General features: G+C 41.5%; 1 protein-coding gene across 2 annotated transcripts; it reads right to left on the bottom strand.

Moving 5' to 3' along the window:
- Nucleotides 1-306: 306 nt before the first annotated feature.
- KCNJ2 (potassium inwardly rectifying channel subfamily J member 2) lies at nt 307-11372 on the bottom strand. 2 transcript variants are annotated; one of them, XM_037128076.2, is made up of 2 exons: nt 11277-11372; nt 307-5488 (listed from the first exon to the last, which is right to left on the bottom strand). In XM_037128076.2, the coding sequence occupies exon 2, from the start codon at nt 5267-5269 to the stop codon at nt 3986-3988; it is 1284 nt and encodes a 427-aa protein (XP_036983971.1). In that variant the 5' UTR covers nt 5270-5488; nt 11277-11372; the 3' UTR covers nt 307-3985. The 2 variants fall into 2 exon arrangements, with proteins under 2 accessions (XP_036983971.1, XP_036983970.1); XM_037128075.2 differs by lacking the exon at nt 11277-11372 and adding an exon at nt 10439-10605.
- Between the last annotated feature and the right edge of the window lie 10446 nt (nt 11373-21818).

Below are 21818 nucleotides of genomic sequence, written 5' to 3'. Positions count from 1 at the left end.
TGTTTGTATTACACACACAAAAATCTAAATCTAAACATTATATTTTTTGTTAGTTTTGTTTGCTTGTTTCTTGGGGTTTTTTTTTCCTTCTCTCCTTTCTCCACCTAGGTCATTCTGTCCAAAAACAAAACATGAGCTTGACTTCCTCCAACTTGGATTAACCTAATCTGCCACCCCACTGCACCTGCCTTTCTATGGCTCTATTCACGCAAACCATAGGGCTTCTCTCCCATTGTGTTACCGGCATGTGTTCACAGCCCCACAACTCAACACGAGCATAGAGGAAGCCCAAAGATCTTGCACCGCTTAGTTTTTCAACATTGAAGTTTTTATTTAGAAATAATAAAATAAGACATAATATATAAAAATATGTACAATCCATGGTTTGTGCAGTACAATAGGAAGACTGTAGATACAAAAGGACGGCAAATGGGAAGCTAATAACTATCACGGTTGTACAAGGCCGGGTTTGTTCAACTCGCCAGAGGCCAGAGCTAAAACCCAACGTCGCTAGAAAAGAGATTCTAGTTGGGAGAGTGCGTGGCGGGCAGGGATGACTATGCAACACTTTGTTTTTCCACCTGAACATTAGCAGACACAGAGTGAAAAGGAACTCGCTCTGCTTCTCAGGACAAGCTTCTTGCCTTTACTGAGGGGCTTAATCATATAATGTGAACTGACATTTGGTACTTGCAAGGGTAACAATTTGGGGGGATACAGCCCATGAAATAAACATCAAGGTTTGGGATGGGAGTTTGTAAGGACGAAAAGGAAGCAAAGGGAAAGAATAATTCATTAACAGACTGTTTCTTAAAGGTAAAACTTTCTCCAGGAATTTGGAAAAAACTACAGTGCTAGAGCTGACATTCTTTAAATGTCTGATTCAAGTATATGCTTAGAGGGATAGAAAACTATTCCTTTCTCAATAATCAAAATAGAATTCACTTTGTCTACATTTTATTTAAAAAATAGGATAACCAAGAGTCTATGCCTCCTCCCAAAAATATAACGCCCAGCCAGATATGGGCAAAGAATTCTTTAAAAGGGAATAAGTCCTAAGTAAATTCAATGAGGGTTTGCTTGCAATAGAGAAGCAACATGCATCCAGGGATAGACCCCAGACATTTGCGGTGAGTCCCTTCAATCTGCATTCTAATGACATGTGTGTACTGATTGAGGAGACCTGGGCAGTAAGGACAAATGTTTCAAATGTTTTAAAGGTAAAATGCAGCAAAAAAAAATATTGTGCATTACCTGTGTCGTGGCTCTTGACAAAAAAAAAAAAAAGCTTGTAACTGTTAAAATATTAATAACTAGAAAAAAGCTTTCAAATGAACAGTCCATGCTGAAATAAATAACCGGAGAACGTAGCAATACAAACCTTATAAGGCTGGTATACACTTGCTAAAACCATGCTAACCGGTAGCATACGGGTACTTAGCTCTCAGAAATTGCTGCACTGGAAGTATACTTGCTATGGCAACTTTTTTCCCTTTACACACTTCTATTTACATTTGGCTTTAAATATGAAAATATCTGATAAACTTTATAAAATGTACACTTTAAAAACATAGCTTCTGCAAAATTTTCTTGAAAAACAAACAAACAAACAAACAAACCTGTGCACCAGAAGTTTTAGATTTTTTTTTTCTCTGTTTCAGAAAGAAGTTGAAAGATTTCCCTCCCTCCTTCCTGCCCCCCCATGCCCGCCCCCTCTTCAGGTATCTCTAGTCTTTTAAGTGGCAGCCTGTGTGTCTGGGAGAAGCCTTGTCTGCAGTCACCCCCACTCTCAACTCCACCTTCATTTCATTTACATATCACTGAATACTCTTTGGTTTGATTATTTTCCTTTGCAAAATATCAAATAGCAGCAGCTGAAGCCCCCCTGGTACCCTCTCACTGTCAATGGCCAAACTGCTGCCTCTTGGGTCGATTCTCTTGTTCACTCAGTCCCAGTCCCTCCAGCTCTCTGAACAACTTCCCAAACCTGCCTTTCAATCTGAACTGCAAACAGCATCCACTTGCTTGACACCTCTGTCTTGGTTTCCAGGAATTTAACGCCACAGGTTTCAAACCCAAGGACTTGGAAGGCTGACAACAGCAGGTGCTGTGACCTCATCGCAGGCACTGCATTCAGATATGGCTGCTCAAGACCCAGAGACCGTCACAAACATCAATTCACAAAATACAGGATTCTAGAACAAGCTGTTTTTTAATGGCATACAGGGACATAATACCATGAGAGAGTTGGTTTTGAGACTCCAATTAAGAAGAAAAGTCAGTGACCCCAGAATTCACAGATAGGGCACTTCAGACCAAGAAAAAAGTATTAAACTACAGTGGAGGAAAATTGTTTTAGCAAGTTAGGCAGCCGGGCAGGATAGGATTCTGGGAAACAGTGTCCATAGTGACCCGCACGTGAGGGCCACAGGGGACAAGAATCAGCTCAGATTCAGTCATTAGTGGGCGCCCATAAAGGAGAAATAACCCTTTTTGGCCATCATCTCCTTTCTTTGTGATTGTGTTATACTTTGTATGGCTCTTGTTGACTGTAAAATACTGAGACATTTTCAATCCTACCCTCTACCGCTAAGTGATTTTCCTCTCCCTCCTGAATGCTGGAGCTGATGTACCACATCCAAAGAGGCTTGTCCGCATCTCGCCGCCTCCCCCACTTTGGCATTTCTCCAGACAGACTGATCAGAAGAACCAGCCCAGAGAGCTGGTGTGGCATCTTTTCTAAGGCAAAGTCCATCAGGAAATGTCCTGAGAGTCAGGGAAATGAATTCAACCGCAAGGACTTAAACCAATTTACCTTCCGTGGTGGATGGCTCAGTTTTGAGGATGCTGACTAAATTCAACCAAGCTCTCATCTTATGGAATAAATTTTGGAATGTGCAAAAAGGGAAAACCCAGAAAAATCTAAGAACCTGTCACCAACTCTCACCTTACGTGTTAGCCTCACCAGCACTACCCGGCCGGAGAGAAAAGGTGTTTTCATAGTGTGCGTGTGTATGAATGTCACTTCCCCTTTCTTCTTCCTCTTTTAATACAAAAGTTACATGAAAGAACAAAATTTAAAAAGCACTAGATGCTGTGTGTACAATGTCCTATTTTCTAGAGGGCAGTCAGTTCAGGTCTTGCTGAGGTTCAAAGTCATTATTTCTTGATTTCAAGGAATCTTTTCTTCCCTTTTAAGTATAAACTCCACTGTGCAAAAATGTGCATTATCTTTGGTATTTACTTTAGGTAGTCTGACTTAAAATTTTAGATAACCCATTAACATCATGGAGGGAAAAAAAACCAACCTGGAGGCTACCATTTGGCTAGTGTTACATAATGCCCTTATGTAACTGGAGAGAGAGAGAGAGGGAGAGAGAGAGAGAGAGAGAGAGAGAGAGAATCAATTCTAGCAAACAAATTACTGGCCTCGAAAAATCAGGCTCTCATTTTGGCAGCTAATAGCCAAATACTTGCCACTTTGAAGCGCATATCATGAGCTTTCAACAAAGTTCAATACTGACTTTTAAATTACACTAAGGAAAAACTACACTGCAACAAAAATACAATTTGTGTTCATGTAGTTTTTAGCAGCTTTTCGAGATTAAGGCAGAGTCTTGCCTTTGTTATGCCATTAAAAACATTCTTGTTCCCTAAAGAGAAGCATTCTGGATAAGTCAAATACCCAACCAAGGCTTGCCTGCAAGTTCAAGTCTTGTAAAAACACAAAACGCAACACAAGACCCCCATAACTTATTCTACAACATGTATATGTGCCATCAGGTCATGGGGAGGCATGTTTAGTGCTTTCCGTTAATCTTTGAGCTTAGAGTCTTTCTCTGAAACCATTGTGCTCGCCTCAGTCCCTGGTGGCCACTTGCCTTCACCCACCTCTTCACCAGTACCGTCGTCTGAATCACTGTTTCGGGCCTTTGACCACCAGACTGTGTTTTAACGTAACTATTCCACAGAAGGAATCAGTAAGTCATATCTCTGATTCTCGCCGTAAGGGCCTGGGCTCTAGAGGTACGCTTGCCTGGTTGTGAAGGTCAATGTCAGGGGGTGTGTCTGTACTTGTGCTTTCTGGAACGCCATTGTCACTGTCATCTTCCTCTTTGCTCGTGAGGGCAACTTCATTTTCATAGCAAAATGAATTTGCATTTGAGAGGATATATTTCTTTTCTGCTAAGTCTCTGGCGCTGCAAAGGGGTGTGTTGGGTACTTCATAAGTCTTGTGGAACCTCGAATAGTCCACTTTGTAGTAATGCTTCTCTTCAAACAGGACAGGCTCATAGCGGTGGCCCCAAAGGATTTCATTTGCCAGGTACGAGCTACGGCACTGTGTCGTCATAGCTGTGGCTTCTACCATGCCTTCCAGTATCACGACAATTTCAAAGTCTGCGTTGTCAATGTCCTGTTTACTCAAGTCATACAAAGGGCTGTCTTCATCAATTTCATGGACTATTGTGATTGGGGACACCAGAAATATACGGTCAATTCCACTGTCAAAGCCAACATTGATGTCTATTTGATCCAGGGGGATATACTCCCCTTCTGAAGTAATTCTGGATTTGAGGAGCTGCGCTCGAACATGAGCTTCCACCAGGTGGCTTTTCCGAAGATTGCCCACTCGCCACATCAAACAGAGCTTGCCATCTCTCATGGCGATCACAGCATTGTGACTGAAGACAAGAGTCTCATTTCTCTTCTTCGGTTTTGCCATCTTCGCCATGACTGCGCCAATGATAAAGGCATCGATGATGCAGCCCACAATTGACTGGAACACCACCATGAAAACAGCGATCGGGCACTCGTCTGTGACGCACCTGAAACCATAGCCTATGGTGGTCTGGGTCTCAATGGAGAAGAGGAAGGCGGCCGTGAAACTTTTGACCTCAGACACACAAGCTTTGCTCTCCTTTGGTGCATCCAGATCCCCATGGAGCAGAGCTATCAACCAAAATGCGCAGCCAAAAAATAGCCACGAGAGCACGAAAGCCAGGCAGAAGATAACCAGCATCCACCGCCAGCGAATGTCCACGCATGTGGTAAAGATGTCTGCGAGGTACCGTTGTCCCTTCTCACCCACGTTGATGAACTGAACATTGCAGTGCCCATCTTTCTTCACGAAGCGGCTCCTGCACTGTTGTCGGGTGTGGACTTTGCTCTTCCCATTCCCAAAGCCATTTGCAACCGCCATGGTGGCCAGCTTCATGCCGTCTTCTTCTGAAGACACGATGCTATAGCGGTTGGTTCGCACACTGCCCATCGCTTCTGCCGTGGACTCCAGTGCTTCTGCTTTGGAGAACAGTCTGAGTTTTTGCAAAACCCTTTGGAGAAACAGTTTTGAATGCTCAGTGAGGACACACACCAAAAAAAAAAAAAAAGGAGAGTTGGGGGTCTCCAGGAGCCTTGAGGTTCTACCAAGGTCTTTCTACTGACATGCAGAGTTACCTTAGTAACTCAGCTGACATCCAGAGAACAGGTCCTGCCAAAAACAGAGAGAGCATTCATTACAAAAGAAGTCATTATTAAGGGCTCTGCTTCCTAAGGCAACACTTCCTAGCAAGACACAGAGTCAGACGTAGATAAATAAATATACCCTACATTGAACTACTGGGTTTTTAATTCTTTGTTCCATAAAAGATTTTTTAAATTATACTTAAAAGCATTAAATCCTTAAATGCAGAAAAATTAGTTGTTTGTGATACTCTTTCCATGAAACTTTAAGGTTCCGTTTCTCCTATTATTTGCAAGCAATCTAAAATATTCTGTTGTATGGGTCTACAGCTCCCCTCTCATTCTCTTCTTTTGCTTTCTCTGCTTGCGAGGGTCCCGAGTGATTAAGCAGAAGAAAGACTTTCTAACTCCAAGGTTAATCCAAAACTCAATACATGGAGATTCAAGAACTTGGACACATCTAGAGAACATGCCATATGAATGCAGAATGTTAGTATCGGTTGAATTGCAGGTACACTATGGGAGAATATGACAAGGGTGAAATCAGAAGGCATAGGTTATTTTGTTTAAATGATGAAACTGAGCAGACAAGTCCTTAAAAGCATCTCAAATGGATCCCGATTTCTGGCAAATGTTTGGGCTGGCTTCCACTTTCTGCACACTTCAAGCAGCCACTCTGCAGAAATGCCTGATAACATCTCTGTTAGTGCAAGTGATTCTGACTTGAAGACGCAAATTTGCTCTGGGGGAGAGAGAGCGCAATTCTGTTGCCTAGCAATCAGAGTCCTGAAAATTCTCTGGAGATGGGACTGCCATGTATAATGACAGGCTAGGAAGTAAGCACCTTTGTGCCAAAGGACCGGGTCTTTAGTGGATTGAGATAAGGCAGGAACTCATTTCATATGAGTCCAATTCTGTGTTTTCCCAAACAGAGGCAACTGTGTAGGAATAGATCATATATGTCAGTCCGCTCACTTTCACTTCCAAGCACTGCTGTTTGCTGTATGTTCCTATGGAGAAGGCACTCACCTATACCTAATGTGAACAAACAGTAGTTCTCAGTTTTCTACTCTTGCCTTATCCTATCCTAGGTAAAAACAACACAAAACTATCTATAGATTTTTAACTTTCCTTCTCAGCTCCAAAGACACTATTTTTCTCTTAGGTGAATTAACAAAAGCCTAAGCAAAAGGCAGAGGGTGTTTTCTTTATCAAATATAAATTAATGCAGCATAGAATTAAAAAATAAAAGTGATTCTCCATATTTCAAGCAACCAAACCTATCTCCTGCATTAAAGGCAGACAAGGAACAACAGGTAAAAAAAAGGTCAGAAATTCGTCGAAGCCCTGATAATGAGGACTGCACTTTTGCTTTCTCCTTCCACCAAATCATATTATTAAGCAGTTAACAAAAAACAATCTCAGCCAAGCCACCTGCAAACAAAAAGCAAGTCATTTATCTTATTTTTGTTCACCCCCTTAAAGAGAGGCAAGGTGCATTGTCTTTGAAAAATGCCTTGTTACAGTCTTTTCTCTTCTCCCTCCTCATCCAAGTTATTATGCAAGAATGTGCCCCGACACATTTTTCCTGAGATTAGTCATCTGTGAAAATTGCAATGTGTGTTACATTTTGGCAGCTTTTGACACCTAAATGATGCCCGATTTGAAAGTGTCTTTGAATTACTTTATAAAAAGAAGTTACTGTGCCTTCCCAGTCTTCCACCTGCTTCAATGTTTTGTCTGCTTCCCTAGGAAGTTTGTACTTGGACAAAAGAAACAAGACTCTTATTCCTCAGGGTTCTAGATCCTGGACACGCGGAAAGAACTTTCTAAACACTGCTTACAGCTCATTTTACGCACATGAAATTGCCACGCATTTCTACACAAAACCAGGCAGAGGTGAGACATAACACCAGAGGCAGGTATATTTTTCCCCAAACAAGAGTGGGGGGAAAGGCTTCACTTAAATAGTTCTTGTATCTTTGCATTCTGATGGACTTCAGCATTTTATAAGCTGACATCAAGAAATTCCCTTTTCATGATTCAAAATAATCCTTCCTTCTGAGTTAGCATTAGGGACCATGAATAGACAAGTCTCAAATTTCTTCTGACTTATTTCTGCGCTTTTTCAGATTATAAAGCATAACCACCACAGGAAATCTAAAGACTGAATTACGACTTTCCAAAAAATCTTGACTCCAGGACATTAGCCTGAATCCCACAAAACTGCACACGACCAGCCTCCTCTGAATAGCTTTCCACATTTAGACCCTTGAAAAGAGCCTGGATTGAGCCACTATTATTGCTTTATTTCCATTGCTAGTGACAGAATGTATTCCACATTCAGAGCATCATTTACAAATTTTACCATTTCCACCCAGAAAGGGGAAAAAAGATTCTGGGGGGCAAAATGGAGACTTTTGCCACTTTGAATAGATGTGCTCCCAAACAGATTTATATGTGTGTGTGCATTTAGACTTTCATGGGGCTGATTACATAGCAAAAATCTAGAACCTGCCAAAGTCTGATAGGTTGTTTTAATATTCCACTATGAAAAGTGACTTTCCTATTAACCTGTCCAAATGCCAAGTGGCTTTAGGCAAGTGGACAACTTGCTTGCTCTTCTCTCACTGAAAACCACCAATTCATGAGCATTTGGGAAAACTTCTATTAGCAACTTGGGCTTTTATGCATCTTGATTTTAGGGACAGAATCAACATGATTTGGGGAGAAAGAATCAATTAAGAGCAGATGAGAACACTAAGTGAGGTGACTCCTTGATGGGAACAACCAAGAAGAACTGGTATTTGATTGGATGAACAATGTGGGGGATCCCCCTTTCAGCCAAAATACTGAAGGACCTGATGTAAGTTTGAAAGACACAAATCATCATCTCGCCCAGACTATAACCAATGAGGTAGAACATATTTCTGGGAAATTGAGAGGCTACATGTGGTGCTGTTCATGGTAAGACTATTTATAGGCTGAGCCAAAATTAAGCATAAGCAATGGAAAAAAATAGTTCAGTGCTTCAATCTTAGGTAGATGTTAAGGGACAGGGAGCTATGGGTAAAAAATGTCAAGGAGATAACATAATGAGTAACCCTAGATCATTTTTATCATATAGGAAATATTTCCAATATGAATTATAAAAAGACAGAAAAATGTCATTGTGAACAGTAAAGAAGAATGAATGTGACCCATACTATGTTCGTGATGTACTGGAAAAGAAAGTTTCTCACTAAGGATGAGAGCTAGGTAGTACAAGCTAGGTAGTGTGCTGGGCTTAGAGAGAGGTCTGCTAATGAGTGTTTAGAGCAGCTATTCCCCAGCTGACGCCATATAGACCAGCCTGGTGTGCTCTGGGCACATGTTGCTATGTGAGCACAACTGCTAGCAAAGCAACCTCTTAGAAGCTCAGTAAACAGAAGGAAGGGGGAGGGGAAACAAGGAAGGGGAAGGGGACACCCATTTACCTACGTGATCACCACAACATTTACAATCAACAATGCACGCAGCATCATTGAGCATGCACAAATGCTGAAGAATATACCTTATGTGGTAAACAAAAATACACTAAAATAAAGAAAAACTTAAAGCAGCCCATCTGTTCAGGTAAAGACACAGTCAACCTTTCAAGCTACTTAAAAGTCAAACAAGGGCTCTACTGCTAACTACAGATTCAACAACTGGGGAGTCTCATGGAAGTGGAAGTACTGTGACTTCCTTTTAATGACAAATTCACAAGACTTTACAACAAATATTCCTAGGGACACCAATAACATGAACTAAAGTGCTCCCAAAACACGTGGGGGAAGGGCTAAAGGCAAAGTGAAATGACCTTGACCCCAACTCCCACCCTCCCACAGTCCTCGAGGTTACACCTTTTATCCCTGAGCATGGAGATTTTTCCAGATAATGGCAAACAGAAATAAAACACAGGGGATGAGGGTGGAAGGAGCAAGAAAAAACTAACCAGTGCATGCTAATATACAGCAGACATACAGCAGTGGTTGGTGAGAGAAAATCTGACAGCCTATAGGCTATTAATGTGAAAAAGGTGATAAAAAGCAATATGCATTCTTTGCAAACCCAAAACACATTTTCAAATAAAGTCTTATTTCCTAAGAGGTAAATTCTGAGTTTATAAAAATCCCCAGGATTCACAGCCATATCCTGGTTATCATCCTACTGATACATTTACCCAGGCACAAACATTTCCTATCTCTATTTTTTTTCCAATTGTCACGATGAGTCTGTGTTATGATGCAATCTTTTTTGCAGAAAATGTCGTTTCCACCACTAAGCTCCCTAGAAACCATGCTGTCTTCAACGTAGGTGTTAGTACTATTAAGAATTATAAGTTGCTTAGGGAAAAGCGACATAATGGTGTGAAAGTTTTTCAGTGTTTAGGCTCAATTCCAACTCGAGCTCCTGCTCTCTTCCTCCCCAAAGCAACTTTGAGACGCTTGCTCTGTTTCGAACTCGACGCTACACTTGAAGCCATGACAAAGAAAAAAAAAAAAAAAAGCCAAGGATCAAGAGAATTGCTGGTCTGCCAAGGTTTGAGACCAGTACTCTACATATAGACTGTCCGTCTGCCCCTTCCCTTATCTTCGTTAGAGTGAGAGTCAAAGTAAAGTTCCCTCGCCCTTGTCTCCAAACTCAGTATCTCGCTACAGCTGGTGCATTGGAAGTTATGAGCACAAACAGATGCTGCAGAGAAATGTTTCTATTGCTCAACTGTTCCAAGCATGTCTCAGTATTTTTAGATCTGGGGATGTTCTGGTGCGCACACAAACTCTATAGGCATGATCAGGGGCTCGGGAGCTTCGGCGAGCGCTACTGCAGCGTGACAGCTGGGCACCTCTGGAGCAGCGGGGCAGGGTAGAGTCGGGAATGGCAGCCCGAGTCCACTCCCCAGGACACACAAGCAGCGAGACAGAAGGAGGAAAAGAAAATACACAGCAGCCCTTACCTGTTGCTGGAGCAGGAGCATGGGGACATGGAGTGGAAGTTGGGGGACACAGAGTCATGTAAGATCCAGTAGTTTGTAAGAGCCAGTAAGCCAAAGCAAACCAGAATTCCCAAAACTCAGCTTGCCGGCGCCGGGGAAGACTGCGCGCTGGCCAGGGCTCCAGTGCGCTCTGCAATATCCTGGGCTCTTTTGAGCCGGCCCACGAGATACCGGCCAGCCTGGCTCCGCCCCCGGGCTGCTGCGGGCCAATCGCAGCCGGCCTGGCCGCGCGTCCGGCCCAGAGACCGCAGCAGGGAGGGGAGGATGCTACACCCGTGGCCCTGGGCTCTGCCAACTAGGAGAACCTGCTGCGGCTTCCACCGCCTCCAGCCTCCGAGCCCGGTACGGGAGTCAGGCCCCGGCTGGGCAGGAGGAGCTTGCGCTCCATCTTGGACAGCAGCAGGTGGAAAGCTCCGCTTCCGGGATTTGGCCGCTACAAAAAATTGCAGCCTGGCCTTAGGCAGAGTTTCCTACCCTTCTCGGAGCCTCACACTTCCCTTTTTCTATCCTCTGTAGCCACTGCGCGGTGCGTGTTTCTCGAGGGGCCTGAGAAGTGCTGGTGCCAGTGCCAGGGCGAAACGTCTGCAGCTAGGGAGAGGATTGCATTTCAACCCGGGTGCGCCCCCCTTCTTCTCACGCCCCCCCGAATCCTCTGCAGAACCTGCATTACGCGGAGAAGCCGCAAATTAAATGGGGAAAGAGACCGCGACTGGCGCACAGAACCCAGCTGGATTTAGACGCGCACAAGTGTTGCAAAGCCGCTGGGCTCTTTCTTCCCCACCATTCGCAAATTACTTACAAAGCACCCAGACGTCTCCAAAGGGTGAACGACTTCTTCTCTCTCTCATTCTCCTCCCTCAATCTCTTTCTCCACCACCGCCCGGCACGCTCTGCTGATCTAAAATCGGAGCAATTAGAGAGTAATGAATTCTCTGGAACAGCAACTCCTACAGACACTCACGCTTTGCCCCTGCACCAGCGCCTTCCAGCCCTCATTTCCAGCAACAAGGCAATAGCATGTAGACCCTTTAAAAAAACCTCTGTTAAATTCGATGTTAACTGGGTCTGGGTAGTGAAACTTCGCAGATTAATCTGTGTGAGTTTGTGTATGTGTGTGTACACTACATAATGCATGCATAATACATTTAGTAATCTTTTCCTAACATCGAGTTTGAAATACGTGTGTGTGATTAATGTTAACTTCCTCGAGTGATCAAATTTGTCTTTCGTGCAGTTTATTACTCCTCCAAAAGGCCTCTTAGAGTTGCCAAACTACTTCAACAATCTAGTTCTTATTCTGGGTGGCACAGCCCGTGTACATTTGTGTTTGGAGAGAGAGAGGAGTGAAACGCACTTTACTAGGGAAGGGTTTGCGCCGGTGCTCACCTCTGAGCCTCATACCCTCACATGGCCTCTAGGAGGTGCTAGTGAAATATGCTTAGGTTTTGAAGATACGTTCTTAATCCTGTGTTAGCGTGTGCCTCTTTGCCTAGCACTGAACAAAATATTGAAATTAAAAGGGTGTGGAGTAGTTTATGCACGCGGTGTCACTGCTCTGATAGCCAAATGCATTTCTGATCCATTCCACTTGTTGAGATTACGCAGTCTGCAAGCCCTGTTACTAACTGTCTGGCCTTTTAAAGCCCTGTACGAGGGAATGGTGCCTCACATGAGGGAGGTCTACCTTAACGTTTATTTATTAAGTCGTGTATTATTTATAAACAACCTGAATGAACTCTGCAAAATAGATGGATGTCTAGGAACCCAGGCTGTAGCCCGAAGCTAAAAGAACCTGGAGATAGACAAGCTAATTCTAGACAGCCTAAGGACAGAGGATGAGTTACAGCTGGTTCCGCTAAGACAACCTTCTTCTGAAATGTGTTTTCTGTTGGATTGCTTCTAAGAAACAGGTGGGAGAGGTCTAATTAATTCCTTAAAATGTGTTAAGCCTAAATGGAAAGAGGAAATTAATCATTTATATATGTTTTCTTTTATTATGATTCAATCTGTGCATCTGTAGAGGGCTAAGAATTTTCCAAACCATATGAATTCAAAGAGGCAACACTTTTTATTTCCAGCTGCTTTTGAACATCAGTCATCCAGAAGAAGATGCTATTTCTCTGAAACTTGGATTGAAATGGATTTACTTTCATATTCTACTGTAAATAAACTGAATGTACCACAGGCTAAAGTATTTTTATATGGTAGGAAAATCTTTAAAGAAAGGAACACCAAGGTATAAAATTATGGTTGGTGGTTAGTATTTAGGTATGGGAGGAGGGGTGAATAAAAAATCTAGTCTTTCTCATCGACATTCCTCTCACTCTCCCATGGACTTATTCCTTGAAGTAGAAAGTTGGAGAACACTGGATTATTTTAATAAGCAGCTTCCTAATCTCAATGAAAAATTTTTTTGCCTGATTTAGCTACATAAAGAACTATGAAAGATAAATTCAGTGAGTAAGTGAAACTTTGTACATGCATTACAGCATTGTTTAATTTCATTGCCTCATCTTATAAAGAAAAAATATAAATGTGCATTTTAATTAATAAGTGACTTTTCTCTCTGTCCCCATTAGGAAAATTCTCGTGTTCCAATGCAATCAATGCTCGCATATATATACTTTTTGGAGTGATGTGTGATACAGATTTCTCAAGTCAGAGTACATCTTTTTTGGCTGAATCAGTCTTTATTTAGTAAAAATTCCCATTAGTTTTGGACACCAAGGCAGCTGGGTGCTGGGATCCATCTGTGGATTAAATTTTTCCAAGGAAATGACAATTATGCTATTACTGATTCCCTCTATGGTAACCACCTATGAGAGCCAAATATTAGTCACAATCCAGATCTGTAATCTGATTGTGTGTGGTTGTGTGACGCAGACGGTGATTGTCCCACTGGAAACACAGATCTCTCCTCTGTACTTATATGAAGATTTCCAGCAATTAGGTATAGCTTCAGACTTCCATTAACCATACACGCAACCCATTTCAGAATGGTGAGAGGTGAAAAACTCCTGTCCTTTGCATCTACTAGGTATTAAGAACCACTTATTAAGCTGCACAGCAATAATTAATAGTCCTAATAAATAAGTGTCAGATTGACTTGAAATGTAGACAGGATGAGTCTGCAATCTGCTGCTGTGTGGACAAGCCACCTACTATGGTATTTTAAGGTACTGAATATATTCTCATCTATTAGAAAACAGTTTTGGCAACTTCACTTATGGCATTAACAAGATTTAATCTTCATATTAAAGTCAATAAATGTATTTGTTAAGCAGCTACTTTGTAATTTAGCTATATGCTAGTTTATGACATGGGAGCCATAAGAGCCCTAGGAGAAACAATTGCTTCCCTCTAACGATTCACTATCTCCGGTTCAGTAGACAAGCAATGCACACATGAAATCAAATGACAATATAAGGCAGCCTGTGATTAAGTGATAAAATGGACCATGCAAAACAAAAATTCCAGAGTTTCTGAGGAGTGGAATGAAATGGAGTTGAATTTGTGGAGGAGTCTTCTAGAATGAAAGACTTAATATTATGACATATTACCATGGGCAGTTATATTCAGGATGCTAAGAACATATTAGAAGGCTATCCTGTTTGTGTCCTAAAATGCCTGTTTGCCCCAGATCTGTCTATATATGGTGCATGTAACCGTTTGTATAAATTCGAAGCTGCTTCTTAGAATGTCACACATGGCACTGCTTACACAGACACCGTTTCCTCTAAAGCAAATGTTCCACAAGCCTTATGTGTCATTTGTCACCACCGTAACACATAGTGACTGTGCCTTATTTGTCTGGCATACCTGGGAATGCAACATATCACGTAACGGCTTTTCTAAACTGCAATTTGTTTGGGTGGAAATTCTTTTCCCCGATATATTGTATGCATTCTCCACCTCTCCCACTGATTGCCTCTGAAGCGCTGGGTACGTATTTCTAGAAGAGCAGAGTTTGTTCTTCTCATGCTATTGCAAGTAAATTTTCTCTATATTTGTGTCTACCCACCCATAGTCACATTTTCAAAATCCACTGCCATGTCTTTTTTCCTTTATATCCTCATTGCCCTGTGTAGAGCCAAGTTAAAAAAAAGTCACTCTTATTAAATGTCGGTTGAATAAAGAAATGAATGAAAGTCATAATATTTTTTAGGATGTATGTCTTTTGTACAGTGACTCAGTTTCATTTTAATAAACATAAGCTGTTTCATTTTACCTGGAACAGATCAGGCCTATCAGGGTACCATGAGAGCAGGATCCCCTACATCAAATGACCCTACACTAAACTCACTCAAGCCTTTTCTCTGCTTGTTTTTCCTTCTCCAACAGTGACAGCCCTCACTGCTCATTTTTCGCTTCTGCCAATGTGCCTTGAATCAGGCCGTTACAGAGCTCTGTCTCATTTGCCGATTCTCATCTGCACTGGGCTGAGAAATTATGTAACTGAGGTTGTTAAAAATATGTATATAAAGTAAAAGCAACTGCAATTGGGGTTTTTTTAAGTGGATGTATGTTTTGGAAATAGAATGAGGAGGTGCTAAAATTGGAGTTACCTTGTTTTGTTCAGTGGTTTTTTAGGTAAAAAGCTTCAGGATATGGATTTACGACATCTCTTTTAGCTTCTCAGAGCACTTAAATGCTTTAGTCCTTGTGTTTGCTGTGTTATGAAAAGGTAAGTGAAGTACCCCTGTGTTTGCAAATGTGCCTTTGTTTAGATGTATATATACAACAAAATCACACTCTCTTTTATTGAAAAATCATCAAGTGCTTACTCTGCCCATGAATGCAGTCTTTATTTTTCATCAAATATTGTTAAAACTAACAACAGTAAGTGGGATTGCTCTTTAAGAGGCCCACGCTTCCACAGCAGCTGAGTTATTATTTAGTAAATTACATTTCATGCTTTGGCAGACTTCATTTATCTCGTGTGGGTGCGGCAATTACACTCTGAAAATGCCACATAAATGAGAAGGGAAGTATCTGAGGAGTTTCGGAACATATCATAGCCGTACCTGGAAGTCTAGGTTGGCCTCAGACAAAGGGGGGAAAGTAAATGGACGGCCAGCATCTGAATAAATGCATGAATAAAGGGTTATTTGCATCAGGCGTTAATTTTGAGCCAGATTTTAGGCCCCCAAGACACGCTTGGGGAGTTGGCACTTTATTCTTCAGACAGAGAGGAGTGCAAGGAGCATTCACCAGACTCTCCTTCATTTGTTCCTTCGCCTGCAGTCCTGACATGGGATTATTTCTGTTGTGTTTGTTTGTTTGTTTGTTTGTTTTTAATCTTAGATGGTTTACCAAATCCCTATTTTCATTTATAAGGAAATAGAGATGTAAAAATCATGTTCCAAGAAAGCACCCTGTGAGTAGAAGCTGTTGATAAGAATTCTGAGCCTGCGGATTACAAGTCCTGCAGGACCGAACTTTCTGGAGCATCTCGGCTCCAACAGAGATGCTGAGAAATCTAGGAAGCACTGGAAGAGGACCTATATTTTTCACAGCACTTACCGATTCCCCAGAACATCTCCACCCTGAATGTAGTATGTAAAGCTTAGTCTTTCACTGTTTCCTAATTCCAAACATTTGGCTCAATGTCCATGCTTCTCTGGGGGGAGTTTCTTCTGTTTTAAAAATAAATTTGATCAGCATGTAAGGATTTGATGGGATCTTTTCCTCCTTCATTGACTGGGGTGTGTTATGCAGGCTTATACCCTTAATTGATACTTAATTTCAGGCTTTTGATACATTTATCTTGTCACATTCAAAGCCCTGTGTATAAGTGACAAAGAAATAAGACTTGTATGACAATTATGCAAAAATAAAATGCTGTACCTACTGTCACCAATAACAATGGCGAATGATAACAGAACAAATAGCATTAATAGCATTATGATTATTAAAACCTAAGTTATGTCATTACTCATTTTATAGGTGCTTACTTAGATATTTTAATGTATTAATCAGAAGCAAATCCAGATATTTTCTCTCCTGCATTTGGATTTTAGCTACATCGGTCCACTTAAATGTTAGAGAAATTCAAATGAATTAGCACTCTAAACAAGTGTTTGAGAAAATTATTTCTATAGTTAGCAATAGAGAAACTAAATTTGTAACACAGACTTAAATTCTGTTACCGCGTTTCAGCTTCTGGTCTTATTAGCAAAGAAAATCTCCATTCACAACTTGTGTTTATATCAAAATATATTCTTTTCCATGGCTTGCATAATTAAGTCACTACATTTTAGCAAGGCAGGAACAGACACTACAAACAATACTATTTTGTAACCTGATTGCCATCTCCCTGCATGTACATTGAAATACATGTAAACTCATACTGTACCTGTTAAATCCATCAGGAGAGCTAGCTTTCCTGTGTACCAACATTAAAATTCATGCATGTTAGTACACACCATAGTGCTTTTTAAAAATGTTATGGAAAATGATATTTTTCTCACTTGGACAAAGGTTAAGTCGCAAAGCTGTTGCTCCTAACGTCTATTCTTTTTATATAAAAAATGTAGTGCCTCCTTAGTGGAGAATTAAGTGAAGGAAAAGTGTATTTAATAAATCAGTTGGCAGAAAGAACATTTGAAGCAGACATGCACATCAGAGCTATTTCTAACGAGTCGGTGGTGACATATCTGAAAACCTCACGAGAGGATGAGGAAGGTTAAGTTTTGAGTTGTAACTATTAGCCCTGGAGAAAGAGCTTTACTGAGCATTGAGATTCCCTTTCTCAGTAATTTGGATTTTATGATGTTTAGAGTTCAGTTCTATTTTACATTAGATTTGCAATTAAAAAAAGCATCTACTCACCCATTGCACGCACATGTCTTATGCATTAAAATGTGAAAACTTCAAAACTTCAAAGGCAACACTCTCAGTAGTTTCCAAAAATAAAATAATCTATAAAGCTCTGAGGCTAGGCAGCTTCAATATTTCAGTAAAACACTAGCTATGGACACAGAACATAAGCAGTTTCCTCACAGTAAAAGATGATAAAAATGTTACCGTATTTCCTTGCATAAGTTCTCTGAACATCTACTGGGCAAAGCATCATTTCGCACAAGGCTTAGTCACCACCGCCATGTCTACTATAGGCAGTATAATGGAAATGTATGCCTGTCTTCTAAATCCTGGGCTCAAAAGGGATCTATGCCCAGCCCTAAGTAAATTAGCACAGAAAATTGATTACTCCCCTCTCTGTTCTTCTTTCCTCACGCATTGCTCCCTTTGCTTCACTTTACCTCTCCATGGCCCATATTTCAAATCCTACAAAAAAAAAAAAAAAGATTGGGACCCAAACTTAGCCATGATGCAGGCACAGTGCTCAGAATTATATCACTGTTATAATTTAGCGTTTGGTTCACCTCTGGACATAACCACTGGGGAACTGCATGAGTCTAGCTCCACAGGCTCTGCTGAACGGCAACGTGCCTCCAAAGCACCAAGCACAAATTGATAATATAAACTGAGCCGTACCATGCAGGCGAACCAGTCCGGTTGGCAAATAATGATTATAATAATAATCATATAAAATGATTTTTGAAATTATTTCTCCAAAGGAAAAATCAACCTCTGTGAGTTGACTTAAAGACCATGATATAAAACCAAGGGAAAAAAAAGATAGAAAACAAGAAAGAACCCTAGGCATCAACAGATGTTCTGTCTATCGCCTGTCACCCGAACCCTCCTCGAGTCTGCATTGGAAGGCAGCCTGACCTGCAGCCCATTTTCAGCAACACGAGGAATGGGAGCTCTCTCCTGCAAAAGGTCTCTCCCCTAACTGCACTGAAGACCCCCTCAGGCTCTGGAAACTTTTTCTCACAGGACAGCTTGAGCGAGTCTATGAGTTCATGCTCAAAGTGAATTTGCTAATTTCCTCTCTGTGCAAAGACCAGGGTATTTATTTCTCTTACGTAATTTCCAGGGAGTCCGTTACATGACCCGACTTCTATTCTGTTGGCCGACTCAGGGACCTTACCATCAAACAGTCACCGTTGGTGAGAACAACCAAGGACTGATATATGACTGCAAAGGAACTTAACAATTCCTGGAAGGAAAAGGGTTAAGAGCCAGTAAAAACAGTATAAATTTACACATAACCGAGTGCGATTACACTTTGATTCTCTTCCTTGCAAGGAACCACAACAATGCAACCTTCATAATTAACACTTCTGGTCTAGAAACCTTCTCCCCCCAAAACACATTCCACCCACTGCAGATGGTCTCAACAACCTTCTGGCTAGAAAGGTCCTCTACACAGAGAGATGCACTTGCCGGTGGGCTTTCTTCCCAAGGGACCTGAAAGGTTAGTGGCAGCATGGGAGAATAATCTCAACTCTTGGGCCGAAGGGAACAGCCTTGTGCGATTGGTTCGTGATGGTTTGATTCCAGCTGACAGGTTCTAGAATTATAACTGCTTTGTCCCAAACTCACTACGAAGGGGGATGGCTTGAATTGCCTGAGGACTTGGCTTCAGAAAAAATCATGAGCAGATAAAAGCTAATGCACTGGCTTAAAAGTTACAAAAAAAAAGAAATAAAGAAATAAAAGAGAACTGGCCCTGATACCATTGCCTTTTATCAGGTGACCAAGCATCATGCTCTGCCTTCTTTCTACAAAACGCAGGAAGAAGTGAGGGAAAAAAAGAGGTTGTGCATTTGTTTTCCTGTAAAAATGACACCAAATGCTCTGAAGGATGAATGAGGCACATGGCTCAGTCCTCTCTGTCCTCACCCAGCAATGGAGGCTTCCCTAAATAACCAAGCTGGTTGCCAATTGAGCTCTCAGGAGGGGGGGGTCAGTTGGGCCACGACAAAGGGAAATAACGGCCTTACAGCTTCTCTCTTCCTTGCTCAGATCCCTTAACTGACCAACAGTCCCCCTTTCCGTTTTTTCTATGTTTCCTTTCTCTTCTAGAAATTTTCCATCAGTTGAAGAGCAAGGACATCAGCTGTCACACTGATGGGAGAAGTTGCACTTTTGCCCTTGGCCGTGGATGCACAGGGGTGGCCGTGTCTTTGCCTGCAGAACCCACCAGTACTAGAGGGACACACAGAGCTGCTTTGGCGGTGCCCTACCCATGCTGCCCTGTTCTTTTCCTCCCCCAACCTCCCCACAGCTTCCTCAAGGAAAACCTCTTCATGCTTCCTGGCCATGGAGCTCAAATACCTAGATCACTAGATATCTAGAGGAGCTGCTCTTGGGGCCTCTTGAATACTATTGATTGTATTAGAAGTTCTGATGAAGAACAGAACTAAAACAGAACAGGCAACAACCCGGGTGGGGGCAGAAGGGGGACAATTAGAGATGGCACCACTGAGCGATTTTTGTTCAAAAATCAATCCTTAAAAACACTGACTTCTTTGTGGGAAGAAACTTCCCTGATACCAGAGACGGCCAGCTCTGAAATGAGTGCTCCCAAATGTATCCCCTCTCCTTTTGTACAGGAAAACCAATAAAGGACTAAGCCTTGGTGATAGGAAAGTATCTGCATGAAGGAAATGACCCAGAACAGAGATAGATGCTTCGTAGGCGAATATCCTTGTCATACAAGACCCATAGGAAAGAAAACCTTCATCTGAAACCTGGGCCTTTTGGATATTTTGAGTCAAGGACGTCACATTCCCCGTGGTGCTAGGTCTGCAGACTACAGCGCTCAGGCCAAATCTGGCTGACCATCTACACACCTCACGGGCTGAGAACAGTCCTCCATTTTTAAATGGTAGGATCTAGAGAAGACGGGCGAAGAAGAATAGTATTTTGTGACAGTGGATCCTTGTACAAAGTTCAAATTTCTGTGTTAATCAATGAGTTGCACCAGAGGAGAGCCACGCTCACTTGTTCGCAGATGGTGTCTTACTATGTCTGGGCTGCATGACACAGCTGAGCAGGTGGGAAAGGGACCGTCCATGGCCCACGAAACCTAACACATGTCCTATCTGCTGGCCCTTCTCGGAAAACGTTCACCGACCGCTGGCCCAGAGTCATGCTATGGAACATAAAACTGAATTGAATAAAAAGGGTGTGAATGCTATTCCTCATCTCTGATTGTAGTAGGAGGCATACAGCAAATGTGTTTTTAGAAAGAGCACCCAGCCATTCATGCCATGGGGCAATCTGTGGGTAAATGTTCAGAACTGCCTCTTGGAGTCAATTCAATGGAAACATGAAAGGGTGGGGCATCAAATAGAGAGATGGGTGGGATTTTAAAAATAATAAATGATTGGATTTCATGAGAAGTTCTAGGAAGAAAATCACCAAGCCTTTAAAAAAGAAATAAAGCCAGCTCATTCATTTCAGAGGAATTTTTAGTTTAAGAATCTAATAAAATGAAAATGGTTCTATTAATGACTTCAAACAATATAGGACTTCCCCAACTCCTGTCTACTTAGTATTAAACCTTTTTATTTAAAAGTGGACTTTAGTGATCTTTAAGGTTAAATATTCACCAAAAATCCATGGATGAATTCATTCTCTACTTTTAACCTGTTTTTTATTTTACAAGCATGGAAGAGAGAGTTGAACAAGCTCTTCCTCCAGGTTCCACCCAGTTATTTCCTGTGATCTCTTTGGCCGAACTGAAATGGCAGAGCTTTTACCTGATTTTATTGGACCTCTCAACAGTCTGATCTACTAGAAATAAAGGTGATATAATCCATTTCAAACCCTCTGCATAGATGTAAGTTCTCTGGGAGTCATACAATTTAAATGATTATAATAGAATTATAGTTCGATGAGTCAGGACCTTCATCTTCCGTGCCCCGGGTTGGTCTCAGACTATGGCATTTAATGCGACATTGTCGTGTTATTTCTTCTGTTTGTTTTTGACTGTTACTTTAATCTGATGATCTCTGAAGGCTCATGTAAAGGTGGTGTTGCTAATTACTACTATTATTATCCTCACTATCACTGTAGTTTTCTGTACAGGGAATGCTAAGCTAGAAACCACTACTTTCTTCATAGCCAATAATGAATTGCACAAGAATTTAAAAGCAAGGATGTTCTGTCTTTTCAACACAGTGTTCTTATAGGAATATAGAGTTCCTTCATTTAGGCTCCTGGAAAAATTAAGTATACTGGCAGCTATCCTTGTAAATAATCAGAAAACAAGAAAACAGTGCATTTGATACTTTCAAGAGTGTTCCCTTTGTAAGGATATGCAAATAAGCACACCAACAAGTTTTTGTCAGCCTCTCTCTTGCTTATTTATCAGTCAACAAAAATCAGCAATCTACTGTAGTTCTCTGATGAATAGCAGCTTTACCATAAACTAAATATAAACATATTTCCTATTCAAATATTACTATCGAATCTACAATTA

The sequence above is a fragment of the Artibeus jamaicensis genome, unplaced genomic scaffold, assembly GCF_021234435.1.
Source record: "Artibeus jamaicensis isolate MK-2021 breed Jamaican fruit bat unplaced genomic scaffold, CSHL_Jam_final contig_1998, whole genome shotgun sequence".
Taxonomy (NCBI): domain Eukaryota; kingdom Metazoa; phylum Chordata; class Mammalia; order Chiroptera; family Phyllostomidae; genus Artibeus; species Artibeus jamaicensis.
The sequence above is the reverse complement of the archived record's forward strand: the minus strand, read 5'-3'. Positions and strand labels throughout refer to the sequence as shown.

Coding starts and splice junctions, on each gene's coding strand:
- KCNJ2 (XM_037128076.2), bottom strand. CDS start 5,269: ATGGGCAGTGTGCGAACCAACCGCTATAGCATCGTGTCTTCAGAAGAA.